Here is a 22,889-nt window from a genome sequence, read left to right on the forward strand (position 1 = left end):
TGTATATTATACGTGTTCAACAGTTGCTGTTCAAGTTGACTATATTTGGCTACATCTGCCAAACCACTGAAGCGGAGAAGTGAAAACACCACATGATCTCCGTGTTATTGTTACAGTGTGTAAACACAAAGAGTAGACCCTTTGTATTCGTCAGAAATTTACTTGGACTGCATACAAAATGCATCCCTGCATAGAAAAGATACTTAAAGATTGAATAAACATCATATTGGTCTCCATAGACAGCATAGTATTATAAAGTTATTTGCATTTACTGGTTGTAATGTTTTTTTAATAAAGCAAATGTTTAGTATGTTTCTTCTCTTTGCCCCTTCCCTCCCTATTTTATCTGTTGGCCTCTTTGCCAATACATTTTCTCTGTTTCGGTTTCATTGAAACATTCAAAGACAACGTGGTGTTGCGGGGGGTTTAAAAATTGCTAACGAGTTAAGACTTGGACAAGGGCGAAATATTAGCCTCTTGAAATTGAACAACTTTACAACATCATAATCAAATCAAACATGTAGATTCAATTATAATGGTTACTTTCATGCTCGAGTATTTAAATTTAAAGTCCCCATACCATATGTTCTCTGATCTTTCACAGCACAATGAAGAGTAGCTACGCTATCTCTTATGACGCGGTCTGATAGCAAACTACTTGATTTTCGATAACGAACTACTTTGTTTAAATTAAAATATTATGAAACCTTGACAGCATATTACTTTATTTCTACTATTTTTAATTCTAGAAGACTTTTTTTCATCTTTTTTTATTTATTCATATATTCATTTTTAATATTTGAAAATTTCGATGACTAATCAATTGATCGCTTTTGTGATTGACGTTAATTGCCGATAAATTACTGGACTCAATATTTTGATTTAGCTTTTGCCTCAGCTCTGTGTCATATTAAGGATGCTACATCTCAAACAAAGAGAAATAATTTAGATTAAAACCAGAACAGGATTTTGTTTACTTTCAAACATTACGATAATTTACATATTTTAAGCTATTATTGCCTAACAAAAGTTTAAGTTTCTTAAATGTATGTATATTTCGGTCGTATAAGGCAAATTTATTACGACGCTAACATTATTTTCATTTAATCGATTTTGAGAAGCAGTGTATATGATGTCGGTGATGGAATATCATTAACAAGCTCCTTAGAAAAAATCGTTTTTGTATCAAATATATCTGCTCGTTAGATGCAATTGCAATGTCCATATATCCAAGCAAAAAATAAGATAATCGCCTCTTTTTTTAAATAAACAAATATCATTTTCAAACAAAATCACTAAATTCATATAGAAAATGTATGATTTACTGTCACACACATTTGGTATATAATATGTATTCTGTTTCAAAAATAGTTCTGCTTCCAACAAAAAATAGGCAATTTATTATTCTCCCTACATTGTTGACGATTCATTGAACCTTAAACATAGTTATTATTACATTGATATTGGTGTGTGCAAATCAACAGAAGCTCGAACCACGGGCCTTCCCTCTTTAAACACGGTTCAGAAATCTGGTTAAACGACATCATAAAAGTAAAAAGTATGCCCAACTGTTAACATCTTATACCAAAATATACCTGATGGCAGAGTTTATAATTAATTGTTTGTTTTTGTTTAACGTCCTACTAACAGCCAGGGTCATTTAAGGACGTGCCAGGTTTGGAGGTGGAGGAAAGCCGGAGTACCCGGAGAAAAACCACCGACCTACGGTCAGTACCTGGCAACTGCCCCACGTAGGTTTCGAACTCGCAACCCAGAGGTGGAGGGCTAGTGTTAAAGTGTCGGGACACCTTAACCACTCGGCCACCGCGGCCCCTTAATTTATAATTGAACATGCATATTTAACTGATTTGATTAATAAAGAAAACCGACAGACAAGTCTGAAAAATTAACATAATTTAATATAAATAATTGCTATTGTTGAATACAGTAATAAACGTCATATAAAAAAAACTAGTCAACGTCATTGTCCGTGTGGGTGTTCTCACGAGGAAGACTCACATTGAAATTAAATGTCCACCAATGAATGGTTTGCTGAATGTTTCCTTTGACAATTTATTTCATGATTTGATGGAAGTAGGTTGGTGTTCCTTCAGAAGATGACGGCGACAATATAGACAATGAAACGATGATAAAGGGTAGGCGCGACACAGTCTACTTGGAAGTCATCATCTGGACGAACTCTGCAAAAAGAAAACCGATAAATGTACTAAAACAACTGCAGAGACACGGCGTTTATGTTTCCAAGGTTTTTGAGCTAAGTTAAATGTTTTGAAATCACTTACATGAGATGCCGTGTACTTTATAATGGAATTTTGTTATATTAAATTTTATAATTGTTCATCTGTGATAAGCAAAATCTTTATGATAGTGGATGTCAATTGATCTATTTTTCAAGTATCTCACCTTCGTAGTTGACTTGTCCATCACCATCAATGTCAGCTTCCCGGATCATTTCATCAACTTCCTCGTCTGTTAGTTTTTCTCCTAAATTTGTCATTACGTGTCGTAATTCAGCTGCACTGATAAAGCCATTGCCATCTTTATCAAATACACGGAATGCCTCACGGATTTCTTCTTCACTGTCGGTGTCCTTCATTTTCCGTGCCATCATTGTGAGGAATTCTGGGAAGTCTATTGTGCCATTTCCTGAAAGCAAATGCCAAATTAACATCCATTGTTTTTCTGTTGGGGCTCAGGATGAACGAGGGACATAGGAAAGAACCAAAATTTGATATGTTGTGAACATTGTATATTGAATACAATTTTGTTCATCTGACCTCACTACTTTCTGTCGTTTCATCTATTATGATGTGACCATAACCGGTCCTTTTTTTGTAAATTAGATCAGATTACATGTTGAACAAACATATCTATCGAAGTAGAGTCCTGTAAGCGGAACATCAGGAAGGAATACATGCCGAGAAAGGAGAGATACACTTATAACGGTTTATCGGGGTGCCATACACTTTTACGACTGCCAAACAATTAGCACCTGTGCTATATTTGGATACCACAACTATATTCAAGTGAACAGTGGCTACCACATAAAGAACGACTTGGCATGTTTTCATTGAAAACGGATCACTCTAAAGGATTTACGATAAAGAATTATTTATAGTTATATAGCTACCTTGCTCAGGTAAACCTGAGACTTTTAACTTGCTATGGGGCATGGATTATTATGTTCGGAAAACCTCTGTCATTTAAATTATTTGAATGTATTTGTGCATAATGACCGTGTACGGTGGGTATCGCATAGACGAAAATTGGCAGAGGGAATAAATCGAGGTATATGTATTGTTTCGGCAAACATACCATCCGCGTCCACCTCGTTGATCATGTCCTGTAACTCAGCCTCCGTCGGGTTCTGACCTAGTGACCTCATCACTGTCCCCAACTCTTTGGTTGTCACGGTACCGTCGCCATCTTTGTCGAATAGGCTGAACGCCTCTTTGAATTCTAGTGAGAAATGAATAAGTAATTTAAAATGGATGAATGAGAATTTCGAGTGAATGAATGTCTGTATTACTATTGGAGGTATTTCATTTGATGCATGAGAGAACATACAAAGGTTAAGCTGATACCTGGTGAAAAGTAGTCAGACGTAGTCGCGCCTGTGCTTTTTAACATAGGCGTTATCAAGGTGAATCTCATATCAACATACCTGTATTGTTCATTCAGTTTTTATATTTCAAATACTTACCAGCGATTTGTTCTTCTGAGAGTTGTTCTGCCTGTTAAATACAAGAAATTATAAATAATATCAGATATATTTAATTATATATAAAACTAAATGTATTAAGTTACATATGAAACATATGGTATACAATACATATGTAACTCAACGTATATAATTACATATGTAGCATATGTATACAATTACATATGTAACTCAACGTATACAATTACATATGTAGCATATGTATACAATTACATATGTAACTCAACGTATTCAATTACATATGTAGCATATGTATACAATTACATATGTAACTCAACGTATACAATTACATATGTAGCATATGTATACAATTACATATGTAGCATATGTATACAATTACATATGTAACTCAACGTATACAATTACATATGTAACATATGTATACAATTACATATGTAACTCAACGTATACAATTACATATGTAGCATATGTAAACAATTACATATGTAACTCAACGTATACAATTACATATGTAGCATATGTATACAATTACATATGTAACTCAACGTATACAATTACATATGTAGCATATGTATACAATTACATATGTAGCATATGTATACAATTACATATGTAACTCAACGTATACAATTACATATGTAACATATGTATACAATTACATATGTAACTCAACGTATACAATTACATATGTAGCATATGTATACAATTACATATGTAACTCAACGTATTCAATTACATATGTAGCATATGTATACAATTACATATGTAACTCAACGTATACAATTACATATGTAGCATATGTATACAATTACATATGTAGCATATGTATACAATTACATATGTAACTCAACGTATACAATTACATATGTAACATATGTATACAATTACATATGTAACTCAACGTATACAATTACATATGTAACATATGTATACAATTACATATGTAACTCAACGTATACAATTACATATGTAGCATATGGTATACAATAACATGTATAACTCGTCGTATACAATTACACATGTAACTCAACGTAAACAATTACATATGTAGCATATGTAAACAATTACATATGTAACTCAACGTGTACAGTTATATATGTAAACAACGTTTACAACCAATCACCATTCAACCTGTCTATATCTATCACCTATCAACTATCATCGGTATAAAGCAAGCAACAACGTTTATAACTGTCACCTATCTAAAACAAACACCTGATTATGACTTCCTATCACTGTTTATAAAAACTACATGTTCATTACTACTACGTGTCTATAACAACGACCTGTATATAACTACCACGTGTCTGTAACATTGACCTGTATATAACCACATGTCTGTAACATCGACTTTTATATAACAACAACAAGTCTGTAACATATACCTGTATATAACTACCACATGTCTGTAACATCAACCTGTCTATAACAACCACATGTCTGTTAAATAAACCTGTCTATAACAACCACATGTCTGTAACATCGACCTTTATATAACAACCACATGTCTGTAACATCGACATTTATATAACAACCACATGTCTGTAACATCGACCTGTCTATAACAACCACATGTCTGTAACATCGACCTGTATATAACAACCACATGTCTGTAACAACGACCTGTATATAACTACCACGTGTCTGTAACATCGACCTGTATATAACAACCACATGTCTGTAACAACGACCTGTATATAACAACCACATGTCTGTAACAACGACCTGTATATAACAACCACATGTCTGTAACAACGACCTTTATATAACTACCACATGTCTGTAACATCGACCTGTCTATAAAGACAACATGTCTGTAACATCGACCTGTCTATAAAAACCAAATGTCTGTAACATCGACCTGTCTATAACTACCACATGTCTGTTACATTGACCTTTATATAACAACCACATGTCTGTAACATCGACCTTTATATAACAACCACATGTCTGTAACATCGACCTGTATATAACTACCACATGTATGTAACATCGACCGGTATATAACAACCACATGTCTGTTACATCGACCTGTATATAACAATCACATGTCTGTTACATCGACCTGTATATAACAACCACGTGTCTGTTACATTGACCTTTATATAACAACCACGTGTCTGTAACATCGACCTGTATATAACAACCACATATCTGTAACATTGACCTGTATGTAACTACCATAAGTCTGTAACATCGACCTTTATATAACAACCACATGTCTGTAACATCGACCTTTATATAACAACCACATGTCTGTAACATCGACCTGTCTATAACAACCACATGTCTGTAACATCGACCTTTATATAACAACCACATGTCTGTAACATCGACCTGTCTATAACAACCACATGTCTGTAACATCGACCTTTATATAACAACCACATGTCTGTAACATCGACCTGTCTATAACAACCACATGTCTGTAACATTGACCTGTATGTAACAACCACATGTCTGTAACATCGACCTGTCTATAACTACCACATGTCTGTAACATTGACCTGTATATAACCACATGTCTGTAACATTGACCTGTATATAACCACATGTCTGTAACATATACCTGTATATGACTACCACATGTCTGTAACATTGACCTGTATATAACCACGTGTCTGTAACATTGACCTGTATATAACAACCACATGTCTGTAACATTGACCTGTATATAACCACATATCTGTAACATTGACCTGTATATAACCACATGTCTGTAACATCGACCTGTCTATAACTACCATATGTCTGTTACATCGACCTGTCTATAACTACCACATGTCTGTAACAACGACCTGCCTTTACGGAAACTTGAAGCAGATATCGCAATTAGAATAAGTTCTGATATACCAAATATTTATATATATTTTAACAAATCAACTTCCAAGCTACAAATTCAGCAACACATCAAAACAAACTAAACGCTTATTGCTTAAAAAATTGATAATGAAATTTCATTTACCCAATTATAAAAATGTCAAGAGAAAAATGTAAAACAAATGTTTGTTACTCACCATGGCTCTCGGTAAACTGTCCTTGTCAACTGTCCCGCGCGAAATGAAAGCTTTCTCTTTCAAACACTCTTAAGATTGTGTTACCAGAGCGAAAACGCGACTAAACCGGCACAGAAGAATGAAACGTCAATTGTTGTAAGGCCGGGTATGGGTTATGGGCTAAGGTTCAGTGCAGACGGGTTCAGCGAATAATAAAGCATTCAATATCGGATGTGTCTCTACCTGTATATGTATATATATTTACCTTGTAATTTGATACACCTATTGACAATAGAAGGCAAAACTCTTACTTATAATCGATAATACGTACTCCACACTAACTCGATTTCTTAGTTAAATACCCTCTTACTTACTAGTACAAAACGATATGGGTAATAGATATAATACAAGTGCTTGATTTATAAATCTGAACAAGGTCCAACAATAGTTTATTACGCAACTAATGAGCTTAACAACGAAACCTTGTTTAGGAAGGGACTTTGCATATAATTATGTACAGTATATATATACCTAGTGTGCGGTTTAGGGTGTATGACTAGCTGATCGTTAGATATATACGTGTGGGGGGTTATTATACCTCATTGTAAAACTTGTAAATCAACTTCCTTTATGGACGACGCAATGCGACAAATTCCCTTGGCAACGACCTCAAAAGAAAGTCCCGAATATTTAGTAGGTCTCTGGCTACAGGTAAATAACGCTGTCATGCCCGCCTACACATGTGACACACCGGTGTATGTACGAAGTATAGGTGTGTTGTCTACCTGTGGTTAACACTGCCTCTCACACGGTAAATGGGATGAGACATCAATAGATAGCTACAGGTATATGACGCAGAGACACATATACAAGTTTATTAGCGATAATAACTGCACTACATGTACCTGTAGGTAGATTTGTTTTACAACAGGATTCGGGAAAAAGATTTATCATGTAACTGTTTACCCCATTCTAATTGAACATATGTTTTATGTCCTTAAAGTTAATAGCTGATGTCCCTGCTTTTCCAGATGTTGGTTTATGTGACCAAAACGAAAGTCGAATGTACAAGATGATAAGTTGTGCGTTAGAGATAGTAAGTTTTTCTGTATACTATGAAGTTTTATGTCCAATATAAAAAAGTTGCATGGACAAAATAATAAGTTGCATGTCCCTGCTAATAAGGTGTATGTTCAAGATAATAAGTTGTACGTAAAAAATACAGGTTTTACGTATAAGATGATAAGTTGTATGTAGAAGATATTAAGTTGTATGTACAAGATAATAAGTCGTATGTACAAGATATTAAGTTGTATGTACAAGATAATAAGTTGTATGTAGAAGATATTAAGTTGTATGTACAAGATAATAAGTCGTATGTAGAAGATATTAAGTTGTATGTACAAGATAATAAGTTGTATGTACAAGATATTAAGTTGTATGTACAAGATAATAAGTCGTATGTAGAAGATATTAGGTTGTATGTACAAGATAATAAGTTGAATGTTCCAGATATTCAGGTGTTCGTGCGAGATGATAAATTGTAGATCTAAAAGATAATAAGTTGTACGTACATGATAAGTAGTTGTATGTACAGGATAATAACATATATCTTTGCTCCTAGCATACCAATGAGAAAGCGTATTCCTCAGAGATGCAAACATTATATAATAAATACATACCGCAATCCTGAATCTCTTATCGTACAAGCATGTATCATATATTGCACTAAAATGACCTGATCATTATAATATTTGAAATATTGTTTTTAATTAAGAACCGCTCATTTTACTAACGTTTTTGAAGACTGACGTCATGAATAGTGTTAATATATAATGATAAGAGAGGGCTCGAGCTTATATACAATGCATTTACACATAATATCAGATTAACTATCAATTATTCACTTATCGTAAATAAGCAGTCAGATGCACATTAAAAAATACACACGTTATTTTGATATCGCACCATAGCTATACGCGTCAATGAGCTAATGAAATCTGACATACTTTGTATCATATGACTTTGATATTGTATATGCATTTCTCCATAATATTCATGTTAAGGAAATTGGGATATCTTCTGAAATCTACAGTAGTGGATTTTAAGTCATAAGTCACGTAAAAATGCAAAAATAAATTAATCTATGTCTACAATAAAAATATACCTAATAGAGATTTACGTCTGTATTACAGTCATTAACTTTTCAGTGACGTAACATACTTAGGCGAAAACGTAATAAATACAATTAACATAACTATTAATCTCATATTTATACACCATATCGCTAACTAGGTCATAACACTTGCACTTCAATACACAGCTTAATTGAGAATAAATCACAGAGGCAAACATTTACCTAACCATACAAATATCAAATCGCCCCATTGTTGTTTGGTAAATAGTGACATATTATACTCAATACACAATTTTTCACTGACACAATCAATACACCTATCGCCGGACTCCACGTAATACAATGGGGTATTGTGTGGTGGCTGGATGTGTGGCCATTTGTGCCAACTCGTTTTGACTCCGAAAAAAAACACACATTTCTGGCCACTGACTAGAGAGTTACTTAAGTCTCTTTCTCCTTCCATTTTTTCAAGTACATGGAGTATCATTTCGCTTTCTTGTGTCGAACAAACAAATCAAATTTTACTTAGCGTTTTTATCTTCTTCATCTGACAAAGAGATAGAGAGATGGCACAACATTCAACGTTCGAATATTGTCATATATCGTATATTGAATGTTGATTTAACTTCACACAGGCAGCACAAATGCCAGGGACCCTTTGTAAAACTTTGACAAAAATAGTCATTAGAATTTACCACATGATTGTGTTTAACGAAGGATATGAAGCATTATGTGCACGTTTTAAATAATTAAGCGATACTTATTGTTGGGGATACAGTATATTATTTATTACTTATGTTACCTGTAATTTTGGAACAGAGTAAACTGCGGCATATTTTTAACATTTAAATAGTTTTAGCAAGTTGCTTCAAATTGTTTTGATTATCCAAATATCTCCTTTATTGCTATGCTCATTATGATCACTTTCGTTTGAGTTTAAAATCTGTACTGGGATTAATACCAAACCTTACAATCTGATTTTTTCATTCCTCTATAGTACGTCACCTGTACTTGTGCGACTTTTCCTTTGACATTGCTATCTCTATTTTACCTGCAGTTGTCTTTTTTCTTTCTTTCTTTCTTTTTTCTTTTTTCTTTTTGTTATTTATCTGTTCCGGCTCACGTTTCCTTAGTTTTTGTAGTTTTTTTTCTCATTTTTCATATCCCCTTCGTCTATAGTATTGTACTATTGTCTTTCTCTTTTCCAATTTAAATCGGGCCTCTAACATTGCATACTCAGTATTTTTTTCTGTTTTTCATATATTTAATGATATCGCTAGTTCAATAAATCATACCAGTTTATCATTAAATCGATTAGGTCTTATTACTCAATCGGGATAAAATAAATGATAAAACGTCACCCCCGTAACTACTACATCAGCCAGCGCTTCCCGATAACACTGTCCAATCTTACACCAAGCCTTCTACGAGGGCAACTTGTACATTTCGAAGAGAATTTAGTCGTTTACGGTTCTACTCAATAAAATCATCTAAATTATTATGAAACGTTTACATTTTTTTTAAATGTTTAAACGGCTCTCACGATCAATTCTTTGTGAACTATGCGTGCATTCACTTCCTTTTAAGCTGCTTGTCACGTGAATAGTGACATAGTTTGAAATATACACAGGTACTGAATGTCAAATGTCAATGTAATTTTGAAATTTAATACAATGTAGTAAAAATATGAATGAATTTCCAATATAGTTTCATTTAAAAGCAAATTTTGTTAAATGTGCATCATTAAGATTAATACATGTAGAAATAATAGTTGATATTATAATAATATTTACATCGTTAAGGTGATACATTCATTTTGGTATTATTGTATTATGAAGTTAACATAAACATAATCTGTGTTGTTCGCCTATAAACAGATTTAGGCTATACAAGGTGGGGTATGAATAATTATGTATACATAGTTGCTGGTAGCATTATACCAGAGGTTACACAAGCAAAAAACACCAAAATACAGCACATAAAGCTGTTCCTTCAATTTAGATTTCCTCAGTAATGCCAGGACCAAAGTGTGTGAAAATTAGGAATGAAATAGCGGAAAATTGAAAATTAAGCAATCACTTATTTACATGTACATATTTTATTTATTTGTCGGTGTTAATATAGGAGAAACATTTTTAAAAAAATTAAATAAAAATGATAATTTAAACGACGTTTTGAAGTGTAACGACAAACTTGGACAGATTTACGCCCACCTGCTTAGTTTGTCACCCAGCAATAACAAAGGATATACACAAGACAGGGTAATATATCTAGGATTGTACTTAACATACAATATAGAACACAAGTACCGAACGAAGACAATTTTACGACTCGTCCTTTAACTGGTCCTCGAATTCACGATCCATGGCAACTAATCATCTAGCCAGACGTACCTACAGCTTACAATTCTACACCACTCCTTTGTACTATGAATACACAGGGAAAATTTCTTCACGTGAAATTCACGTGATTTTTTTCGAAATCCACGTGAAATTCGCGTAATTTTTTTTCTGGTCATTTCAGGTGAATCTTTTGTGAATCTTATGTGAATTTCATGTGAAGAAACTTTGTCCGTGTATAGATCTATAAAATATAATATATATAAGGTATATATATAATATACGGATCATTGATAACATATAAGCTATATCAGATTAGGAATAATATATCTCATTCAATTAAACGTAATAAAAGATATTTACGATAATTGCGTTTCTGATAAATATTTACACATTCGGACAACCTGTGGGGGATGATAATTAAACAGAATGTATATAATAGTAGGTGTTAATTTTGTCCTTCTTTCATTTCTATTAATTCTTGCTAAATAAAGTCATCTATGTTGTATATTATCTATAAGAAATTAGGATGCCAACCAGGTTACGTATTTATAAAGATTAGAAAAGGGCGACAATTAACATAATTTATCAGATAAAACCAGTCAAACTAAAACAAAATGTTTAATACAAAAACAAACATCGATTAACATTTCGTCAAATAATATATCTATATATCAAATATGCATTGTATGATTCGAATGTTGTTGTCAATTCGAGATACAAAGACCCTGAAGTATTTTTTTGCCTGAACCCCCTAGCTGATGGGAATGTGAAAGAAATTGGATTCACAAGTATGAGATGACGGCAGAGAAAGTAACAATGGTCATACGGTGAGATGGCAGTGTACAAGCGGTAGGCGAGGTTGTTACGTCTTCATCATTTTCGCGAATTCTGGAAAAAAAATCATTTATGATTATACATCAAGATAACATATATACGTCACGTAGATAGTAAACAGATAAAAACGTACAATTAAGCATTGAACGGCTTTCAGTTGGCATTCATAGTCAATATGAATGCCAACTAGACAGAGGCAAATTCAACATGAAGCGCGCTAAATGCCAACTGAAAGCCGTTCAATGCTTATATTTACCATCTGCGATTTTTTATTTGTCGTGCGATTTTTTTTTTTTTGAAATTTTCAAATTCAAATTTCAGTTGGCAGTTCATAAGCTGGTGAACTCGCAACTGAATTGGTAGGGTTATATAGTGGCAGTGCCATACAATGGTAAATATATGACTATGAATACATCAGATTTTAGAATGGACAACAGTCGAGACAGAAAGATGAACAACTATACATGAACAACTAAACACGGGGTAATATTAACAAAGAATGTCGCATGAATATAAACACAATATGCTGTTGAACTTTTTTTTGTAAACAAATATTAACTGTCAAATTTTGTTAGCGGTTCTTTCTTTGTTATTTTGAAAATAGAATCAAATGGCCAAAAAGTAATATGAAATTTCAAAATTAGGTCTGTTTCAAAATAACTTCAAACTTCAAATATTTCCTAAAACCGCTTAAACTTGAATCATCTCTGGTAAAAGTGATCTTTGGATTGATGAATTATCAGGAATTATCTTTACGTAACGTATGCATGATACATATTTCACTCAAGAAAAACAATAAACAATAAACAGATACACGATTTTTTTTTACATTGTTTTTTTATTGTGCATAAAGAAACCCTCACCCTCATAATTGACTTGTCCATCACCATCGATGTCAGCTTCTCGGATCATTTCATCAATTTCCTCGTCTGTCAGTTTTTCTCCTAAATTTGTCATTACATGTCGTAATTCAGCTGCACTGATCAAGCCATTTCCATCTTTATCGAATACTTTGAATGCTTCTCTCAATTCCTCCTCGCTATCGGAGTCCTTTATCTTTCGTGCCATCATTGAAAGGAATTCCGGAAAATCAATTATACCGTTTCCTGCAATTTATCCTGTAAATCTTTAAATGTCTGTAGTATTATTTAAAATGATACATAATGGAAGCAGGCTCTAGGAGTATCAACCCGTATCATTACATACGACAAATACCGTAAACAATAATACAAACAACCGAAACGTACTTCCAAATAATAGTCAATAAACCAGGGCAAATTAAGAAGAAAATGGATTTGGAAATATATCTCTAAAAATAACTAGGAGATTTAGACCACGTGATCTAGACTAGTAAGCGTCTTCTTAGCCATCGACGGCACTCTCCAAAGGTCCAAAACTTTATTAAAATCCAAAATTAATAAGGGTTCAAAACTTAATTAAGGTCCAAAAAATAATTCACAATATAAGGTACTCCATGTGTCAATGACCATTACATGTATCTAAAACGAAACCTTGGAAATATTTTGTTTGAAATGATCTTGTGCACTTCAACTAGTCACTCATGAGTTTAATTATTTGAAATATTGCTGCATAAGTATGTATATTATATAATAGCTTGCATTAACCTCCCTCACATCAGTACCATCAAATTATTTCTAGTGTTTGTGATTCATTGAAAACCGTGTCGAATGAACACAGGTTTATTATGCAAATGATAATATTGTGAAGAACGATAATGTGAGTACTGATTTCATTTCTAGATTAAAAGTCCATGTCAATTTCAAGGAAATGTTTTAGGAATGATTCATAATTTTGAAAAATGGTACTGAAAACTAAATTCGATTTTTTTTATTTGACTATCTAAAGAGCGGGGATGTTTAGTCTAGAATGTACTTCGGTGAATCTAGCATACAAATGTGTTGTCAGTTATTAGGACCATATCGCTATATTCAGCGTTAATTTGACTTGATTCCAATCATAACGAAAGTTGGGTTGTAACACCTATATATCGCTTTTGTAAACATGCTTTACCATCAGCGTCTACCTCGTTGATCATGTCCTGTAACTCAGCCTCCGTCGGGTTCTGACCTAGTGACCTCATCACTGTCCCCAACTCTTTGGTTGTTATGGTACCATCGCCATCTTTGTCGAACAGACTGAACGCCTCTTTGAATTCTACAATAGAAGAGATGAATGGTGCAAGCATTAGGAAGTAAGCGTTTACAACACAAATGATATATTCGTGTTTTTAAACAATAACGAAACCTAGGTACATCATGCAACATGTTGTCTTTTCTTTTTTCTTTTTTTTTTTGTGGGGGGGGGGGGGGGGGGGGGGGTGGTCTGTTATCTTTGGGGGCTCTGTTATCTGGGGGGGGGGGGGGGGGGGGGGGGGGTCTGTTAAATACTGGTATCCATGAAATATAGCATAATGTTAAACTATGTTCAAAATCTATCGAGAAACGGTTGACATACCTTTCGATACAACCTGTACTGCGATTTTCTTGGCTATCTTTTTTTTTATTTCATAAGGAGCTGATTTCGTAGTAGGGCTAAGGTTTATCGAAACATGTAATAAAGACTTCGCTTAGTCGTTTATTTAGATCTCAAGATAATTATATAAATGTTTGGTCTTCAGATAAGAAAATTACTGACAATGTCAATCTGACATACTCTACACGAAGCCTTTACATATCCTTTATATACATTGTCGATTGATATACGTATATATTTTGGTATGAGTAACTCAAATTGAATCTGATGAGTTATACCCAGCTAACCTTCGGGATATATCTCATTACTTACCGGCGATATGTTCCTCTGTCAGCTGATCTGCCTGAGGAGTAAACGAGGACGCATATTACAGTGAGTAGATTCTTCAACCGCCTATTAATCCTGAACACGAATTGCTTTTGTATTTTACAATATTGACTTATTTGCACCATTTTAAGCATTACACATATTAAAATTGTGTTGATATCATGATCGATTCATCTCATCTATTTCCCTGCGGTCTGAGCGTGTCATCGTCAAACATGCGTCGATACCAAAGTGATGATAACATCAAATATCAGAGGTGAATGAAATATTTTGTGATGATATTTCATTTAAGTATTCTTTAAAGTCATTTTGCTTTACATAGCGCGAGAAAAACAGCAAATAAATACCGACATAATAACGAAATCGTACTTCAAACTCAAAATTGATTAAAAGAGAGCAAAATATTAACAATTATATAGATTTGTATGGAGACTCCTGATAAGGTGCAAGAAGAATAAGACCAGGTGTTTCTGAAGAATAAGAGTCCCCTGCTTCAACGACAACACCCGCCATACAAATATAGGTTAAATCGAGGACACTCACCATACAAATATAGGTTAAATCGAGAACACCCACCATACAAATATAGGTTAAATCGAGGACACCCGCCAAAACAAATATAGGTTAAATCGAGGACACCCACCATACAAATATAGGTTAAATCGAGGACACCCACCATACAAATATAGGTTAAATCGAGGACACCCACCATACAAATATAGGTTAAATCGAGGACACCCGCCATACAATTATAGGTTAAATCGACAACACCCACCATACAAATATAGGTTTAATGAGAGTTAGGGTGATGACAACGGAACCATTAGGTATATCGTGAGTACAGCTAATGAATATCACAAAAAAAATAAACAAAACTCATAAATGTATTAGCATATTAATGCCAAAGGTACTCTGAAAGGCCTAAATGTATCGAACCTGCCGTGATGTGTATTATAGCTTAATATATGGATCTCAGGTGTAAACAGTTAGAAAAGTGTTCAGATGATGTAATAATAGGATGTTATACATACCATATCGTGGATATAATTAATAGTATAATCGAGGGAAGGCGATTACTATCTCACGTTGATCCGGTGTTACGTCACTGAGATGATGGGAGATACAACTTTTAGCTTTAACGTCCTGGGAATGCACTTTCCTATCCTCCCAATACACACACGTATCAATCATATTTAAAAGGGAATGTGGTGAAAGCATGTGTACCAGAATGTCTCATTGTGGCAAATCGCCAAGACAATTTCAGGCTCTATTTGACGAGATAAACGTTAGACTCTCAAATTATACAGTTCCGCAAACGTTTATTTTAAAGGGCAAGTCTATAGACAATAACTGAAACTTTATATGGGACAGTTAGTTTACCATTACTTTCTTCGTTCGTTAAGATATATAGCCCGTTGATTCTGATTTCGTTATCTAATTATCTAAATTATTTGTACATTTTCAGTTTAAACATTTGTTTCATACACCTTGGTCTCATGAGTTTTGGTATCGCAAATTAAAAGTATACGATACAATGGAATTGTCATATGACGTTTTTACTTATATGAAATTCTGAATCTGAACAGCTGATATTTACTTAAACATTTTCCTCCATATATCTAGACTATGTATTCAATATTGATATATTTTTGGGAGCATTCTGTGTCCATTACGTCCATTCACCGTATCGTTTTGTTTTGTTTTTGTTTTTGTTTTGTTTTTTCTGTTTTTTTTTTTTTATTTGTTTTTTTTTTTGTCTTTTGGTTTTTTGTTTGATTTTAGTTTTTTTGTGTATTTGTATTTTGTCTTGTCTTGTTTTGTATTTCTTTTTTTCTTTTATTTTTGTAGTCATTTATTTTATTTTATTTTTTTTTTTTTGGGAAGGGGGGGGGGGGGGGGGGGGGGGGGGATTTTTTTGCGACTTTATACTATACGCTTATGTACTGAACTTCTCTGTGGTGAACGGTAATAAAAAATGCCATCAGGGATTCGACAGTTACGACAATACAACTATATTCTTCGTAAATTAAGCGCATTTAGGGAAGTGTACAGACATTTTTTTTTTAATAATTTGCCCTAATCAAGAAAACTGTTTTGCATACGGATACCAATGTGCCGTGTTTATGGGATTTTCCGTAAACTTGAGCAAAATAGAAAATTTTTAGATTTTTTTTTTTTTTTTTGAGAAACTGCAAACGATTATTTTAGTATAATATATTATACATATTTATGAAAAGAAGTTAATTGTTCAAAGTAGCATTATTCATTTGAAATTGCTACCTCTCCGACAATGAGTAATCATAATTGAGTGAAAAATTTGAATAGACCATGGTTTATTTTAAACAATACGTTATTACCCACCTCCAAAACGTTTATGCTTCTTTTTTAATCGTTTTCGAAGAAATTCTATCGCGTCTAGATTTGTAACATAAATTTCGTTCCTCTAAGCAATCGTGTAAGAATACTTAATTGTTAATTAGATGAATTTCTATTCTGTGGGTGTCATCTTGTACATGTTGGTGAGAAGCGTATACCATCTTTAGATAATGGTAACACTTGCGTTAGATAAACAAAAATAATACAATTTATCATTTAGATATACATATTACTTATACGATAATATATTATAATTATAGCACTCCAAAGCACTGATAATAAAACCGTATTAAAAGGTACACGAAGAACTTATCTTATTTTTCACCGACAGGTAATATAACTACAATGTACTATAAACAAATAACGATTGATAGTTGTTAATGAAATTAACAAACACAAGCAAAGTACTGTAATTCTAATGAATTACTCCAACGTAATTAACAGGTATTATCAATAAATCAATATCAATACACGACAAAAAAGATGAATCATTTTTCGGTGAGATTTTGTCGGGGAATAGATCCGCTTCAGAAGGCAATGACCATGGAGTAGTGTCCGGCTTGCTTGGATTCCATTCTGTAGTTCAATGTACATGTTCAGATAAAAAAATCACCTGAAGATAATTATATAGAGACAATGAACCTTTGATGATTTTAGGTAGCCTAGTCTGTGTTACAGTTGCGCCTATTTTGCCATCATTACTTTCACGAATTCTAAAATTAGAAATATCAACATTAACAAGCTTTTCCATTGGCTTAAAAAGTATGGTATCAGACCATATCATATAAGCTGTTACTTTTGATTGGCTTATACGGCGGCATAATACTGCCTAGGAGAATAGATAACAAAAATAAAATCGGATTTTCAAAAATAATTTGTACAGTGAATTGCAAAATCTTTAATTGGTTTATTTTGTTTAACGTCCTATTAACAGCCATGGTCATTTAATATAAGGACGTGCCAGGTTTTGGAGGTGGAGGAAAGCCGGGGTACCCGGAGAAAACACCACCGGCCTACGGTCAGTACCAGGCAACTGCTCTACGTGGGCGAGCTCGCAACCCAGAGGTGGAGGGATAGTGATTTAAATCGAACGTCAGTCCTACGTTTGAGTACAGTTCATAAGAGTTATCTCCCCTATGATGATTGGTGCATATGGCCTCAGACCACAATTATACTTCCGGGTCGTTGTACACGAATGTAGTACATATTGAAATTTCAGGACTGTTGCTAAATATTTTTTCCTGACTTAGCTGTTACAGATATGGACATAATTTTCTAAATATTTTTTCTTGACTTAGCTGTTACAGATATAGACATAATTTTAGCATAGATTTATAGTGCAATATTTAATCTAGTGGCAGAATTTTGTTTTGACACCATTTCCATGTTTGTTTGTGAGGCAGGACACGGGGAGTTATAAGGCTTGAGTAGTAATATTTTGTGATTTTCCGGATTTTCCTACAATATAATAGGGTGGTTACACTTAAATATTAATAACTTTGTTAAATGCCGGTCATGGGGTACTTTCCAGCTCACTGTATGTTCAGCTTGAATAGTTCTACACGTGATGTAATAGCCAGATTTTTTGCAAACTTCTGGAATATTTTAATTTCGATTTTTCTTTGGTAGAACAAAGAGGGAAATTAATTGTGGTCTGAGGCCATATGGTTTGTTCTGCGGGATTATACAATCGCAACATCTCAGGGAAATTTCCGGCAACACTCGGAGATTTCCGAGTTTTGCCGGAAATTTCCCCGAGATGTTGCGATTGCGGTTATATAGTCAACTCAACTCTGATAGGTTCGTAATGAAGTTCTGCTCGAAGTTACACTTGTTACTATGATGACAAATCACAGGCACTATATCTAAAATATATTACCTCATCGAACCACAATAAATGATATCACAAGTATATTGATAATTGTGCCCTGTGTTGCTCATTTGTATGTGACATTGTGCAGGAGTAAGACAATATGTTTGTGCGTAATATATAAATATTTTTGATATTCTTAAAGGGACATTCCTTCGTTCGAACATGAGAAACATGCACAATTTCCATTGATGGAATATATGTTCGAACGATGAATATATGAGTTTTTTGTGCCCACATGCAATGAAATCAACAGGAAAAAATGCGTATTGTATACAAATAACGTATGTCTTTGCGGTAATTAGTTATAATTCGGGTCGAATTAAGAATTTTCAAGACTTGATTCTCAAAGAACGTTGGTCTATCTAAAGAGTAAAACTGACTTATTAATGTAAAGATTATAACTTTTACTACTCAGAAAAATACATAATTATTTTCCAGTGAGTTTTAATTTTTAGTTTTACCTAAACTTTACTCAAACGAAGAAATGCCCTTTTAATTTTTCAGTTTTGATTTTTAGGTCATGTGATTTGGGTCAGGATGACCTTTAGTCATGGTGCTTCGTCCTTCATCGTGCGCCGTCCTTAAACTTTTATTTTTCAAACTTCTTCTCAAGTTCTACAAGTGGGACTGAGCTCTAACTTGCCCGAGATGGTCCTGACCAAGTGTTGTTATTTTTGGGTTGGTCCAAAATCCAAGATGGCCGCCATCTTGGAAAACATTTTTAAAACTTCTTTTCCAGTTCCACTGATAGAATAGAACCGAACATTGGTAGAAATTTTAAGGGAGAGGAGCCAACAGAGTGTTTTTCATATTTTGTCCTCAAAAGATAGGCCTACTTCGGGTGTAAACTATTTACTATTGTTAGGCTATTCCGTCTAATGAGTAGAATCCTTCTTTCTACAGCTTGAACATTTTACGAAACTGCGGAGTACTTTTTTTACTTTCATTTTCAATGTGCGCATGTTACTTATACCGGATGCAGCACGGTATATTAATTTGACCGCGCATTTTTTTTAACGTTGTCAGCTACTTCAAATTACTTGTATCCTTGCTACAGTATAGTAGACGTGGACATGCACATTTTGCTGAATGCAGTGGTATAGTAATGCTATTACATTATTCTGATTTACATAGCAAGATACTCAGAAAATCCGGACTAGTTTTATTCAGGCTATACACAGATGTACATACATGCTGGGATTTAACTGTTAAATAGCTGATATAAGCACATGTGCAAGTCATACTCGCATTAACCAGGGATATATATGCCTACAGCCCCGCTTTATAATCCACTATCAAGAAAATTAGAGTACAAATTCTGCAACAGTTTATAAAGTTGGGATATCAATTATCGACACGTTAAAAGTCAACCCCTGTAATATTTTAACTATCCGCTATAGGCCTGTCGAGCATGGAATTGATTGTGATTATAATGCACCCGCTTCTCAGCTAAGCATGGTGCTTATGATGATGCCCTGTGTGATGACGATGAAGCATTCTTATGCCTCGGTAATCATTAAGCATTGTTTTACATATTTATCATCACTAAGTAATGAAAAACTGGTCTGTAAAAGGCAATATTTTAGATAACCATACAAATATACACAACTGTGAAAGAGTATTATCCATATAAACTATATATATAAGCGAGGAGGAAGATGATACTTTACTTTTGTATTCATACATAAAAAATGCATCTAATTTTGTTCCAAGATTTTGACTTTGTGGCTGGCAATAACTTTGATTGGAGCTTGGTGCTATGTCAGACTTTTGGTTTTCTTGTATTTAAGTGTGTACGTATTAGGCACATACTCATCGGATTGTCTAACGTGTGTGATTTTCTGATTATTGAGCCTGTGTTTTAGATTGTTGGTCTTGTTCCTTTATTCTGACATACATGGTAATCTGTAGTTAGGGATACCCAGTCCTTAGTCGGACACTCTGACGTACATGGTTATCTGTAACTAGGGATACCCAGCCCTTAGTCGGATACTCTGACGTGCATGGTTATCTGTAGTTAGGGATACCCAGCCCTTAGTCGGATACTCTGACGTACATGGTAATCTGTAACTAGGGATACCCAGCCCTTAGTCGGACACTCTGACGTACATGGTTATCTGTAGTTAGGGATACCCAGCCCTTAGTCGGATACTCTGACGTACATGGTTATCTGTAACTAGGGATACCCAGCCCTTAGTCGGATACTCTGACGTACATGGTAATCTGTAGTTAGGGATACCCAGTCCTTAGTCGGATACTCTGACGTACATGGTTATCTGTAACTAGGGATACCCAGCCCTTAGTCAGATACACTGACGTACATGGTTATCTGTAGTTAGGGATACCCAGTCCTTAGTCGGACACTTTGACGTACATGGTTATCTGTAGTTAGGGATACCCAGTCCTTAGTCGGATACTCTGACGTACATGGTTATCTGTAGCTAGGGATACCCAGCCCTTAGTCTGATACTATGACGTACATGGTTATCTGTAGTTAGGGATACCCAGTCCTTAGTCGGATACTCTGACGTACATGGTTATCTGTAGCTAGGGATACCCAGCCCTTAGTCTGATACTATGACGTACATGGTAATCTGTAACTTGGGATACCCAGCCCTTAGTCGGATACTCTGACGTACATGGTTATCTGTAACTAGGGATACCCAGCCTTTAGTCGGATACTCTGACATATCTGTATCTAGTTGCTCAGCATTTTGTTGACCTACCTAACTTCTCAGCTTTATGTTGACCTACCTAATTACTCAGCCTTCTGTTGACCTACCTAACTTCTCAGCTTTATGTTGATCTTCCTAATTACTCAGCTTTATGTTGGTCTACCTAATTACTCAGCTTTATGTTGGTCTACCTAATTACTCAGCCTTCTGTTGACCTACCTAATTACTCAGCCTTATGTTGGTCTACCTAATTACTCAGCCTTATGTTGGTCTACCTAATTACTCAGCCTTATGTTGGTCTACCTAATTACTCAGCCTTATGTTGGTCTACCTAATTACTCAGCCTTATGTTGGTCTACCTAATTACTCAGCCTTATGTTGGTCTACCTAATTACTCAGCTTTATGTTGGTCTACCTAATTACTCAGCTTTATGTTGGTCTACCTAATTACTCAGCCTTATGTTGGTCTACCTAATTACTCAGCTTTATGTTGGTCTACCTAATTACTCAGCTTTATGTTGGTCTACCTAATTACTCAGCTTTATGTTGGTCTACCTAATTACTCAGCCTTATGTTGGTCTACCTAATTACTCAGCTTTATGTTGGTCTACCTAATTACTCAGCTTTATGTTGGTCTACCTAATTACTCAGCCTTATGTTGGTCTACCTAATTACTCAGCTTTATGTTGGTCTACCTAATTACTCAGCTTTATGTTGGTCTACCTAATTACTCAGCTTTATGTTGGTCTACCTAATTACTCAGCTTTATGTTGGTCTACCTAATTACTCAGCTTTATGTTGGTCTACCTAATTACTCAGCCTTATGTTGGTCTACCTAATTACTCAGCTTTATGTTGGTCTACCTAATTACTCAGCTTTATGTTGGTCTACCTAATTACTCAGCTCTATGTTGGTCTACCTAATTACTCAGCTCTATGTTGGTCTACCTAATTACTCAGCTTTATGTTGGTCTACCTAATTACTCAGCTTTATGTTGGTCTACCTAATTACTCAGCTTTATGTTGGTCTACCTAATTACTCAGCCTTATGTTGGTCTACCTAATTACTCAGCTTTATGTTGGTCTACCTAATTACTCAGCTTTATGTTGGTCTACCTAATTACTCAGCTTTAT

At 34.3% G+C, this 22,889-nt stretch overlaps 2 protein-coding genes across 2 annotated transcripts; both read right to left on the reverse strand.

The window, feature by feature from the left end:
• Positions 1-1,897: 1,897 nt before the first annotated feature.
• On the reverse strand, positions 1,898-6,857 carry LOC117324663 (calmodulin-A-like). Its single transcript, XM_033880598.1, has 5 exons — positions 6,721-6,857; positions 3,725-3,755; positions 3,337-3,480; positions 2,425-2,667; positions 1,898-2,201 (listed from the first exon to the last, which is right to left on the reverse strand). Exons 1-5 carry the CDS (start codon positions 6,721-6,723, stop codon positions 2,173-2,175), a joined length of 450 nt encoding a protein of 149 aa, XP_033736489.1. The 5' UTR covers positions 6,724-6,857; the 3' UTR covers positions 1,898-2,172.
• A 4,775-nt stretch (positions 6,858-11,632) lies between these two features.
• LOC117324668 (calmodulin-alpha-like) lies at positions 11,633-16,011 on the reverse strand. The gene is made up of 5 exons (XM_033880605.1): positions 15,864-16,011; positions 14,818-14,848; positions 14,044-14,187; positions 12,876-13,118; positions 11,633-12,066 (listed from the first exon to the last, which is right to left on the reverse strand). The coding sequence occupies exons 1-5, from the start codon at positions 15,864-15,866 to the stop codon at positions 12,041-12,043; spliced, it is 447 nt and encodes a 148-aa protein (XP_033736496.1). The 5' UTR covers positions 15,867-16,011; the 3' UTR covers positions 11,633-12,040.
• Positions 16,012-22,889: the final 6,878 nt, after the last annotated feature.

This window comes from Pecten maximus, chromosome 3, assembly GCF_902652985.1.
Source record: "Pecten maximus chromosome 3, xPecMax1.1, whole genome shotgun sequence".
Classification (NCBI taxonomy): Eukaryota; Metazoa; Mollusca; class Bivalvia; order Pectinida; family Pectinidae; genus Pecten; species Pecten maximus.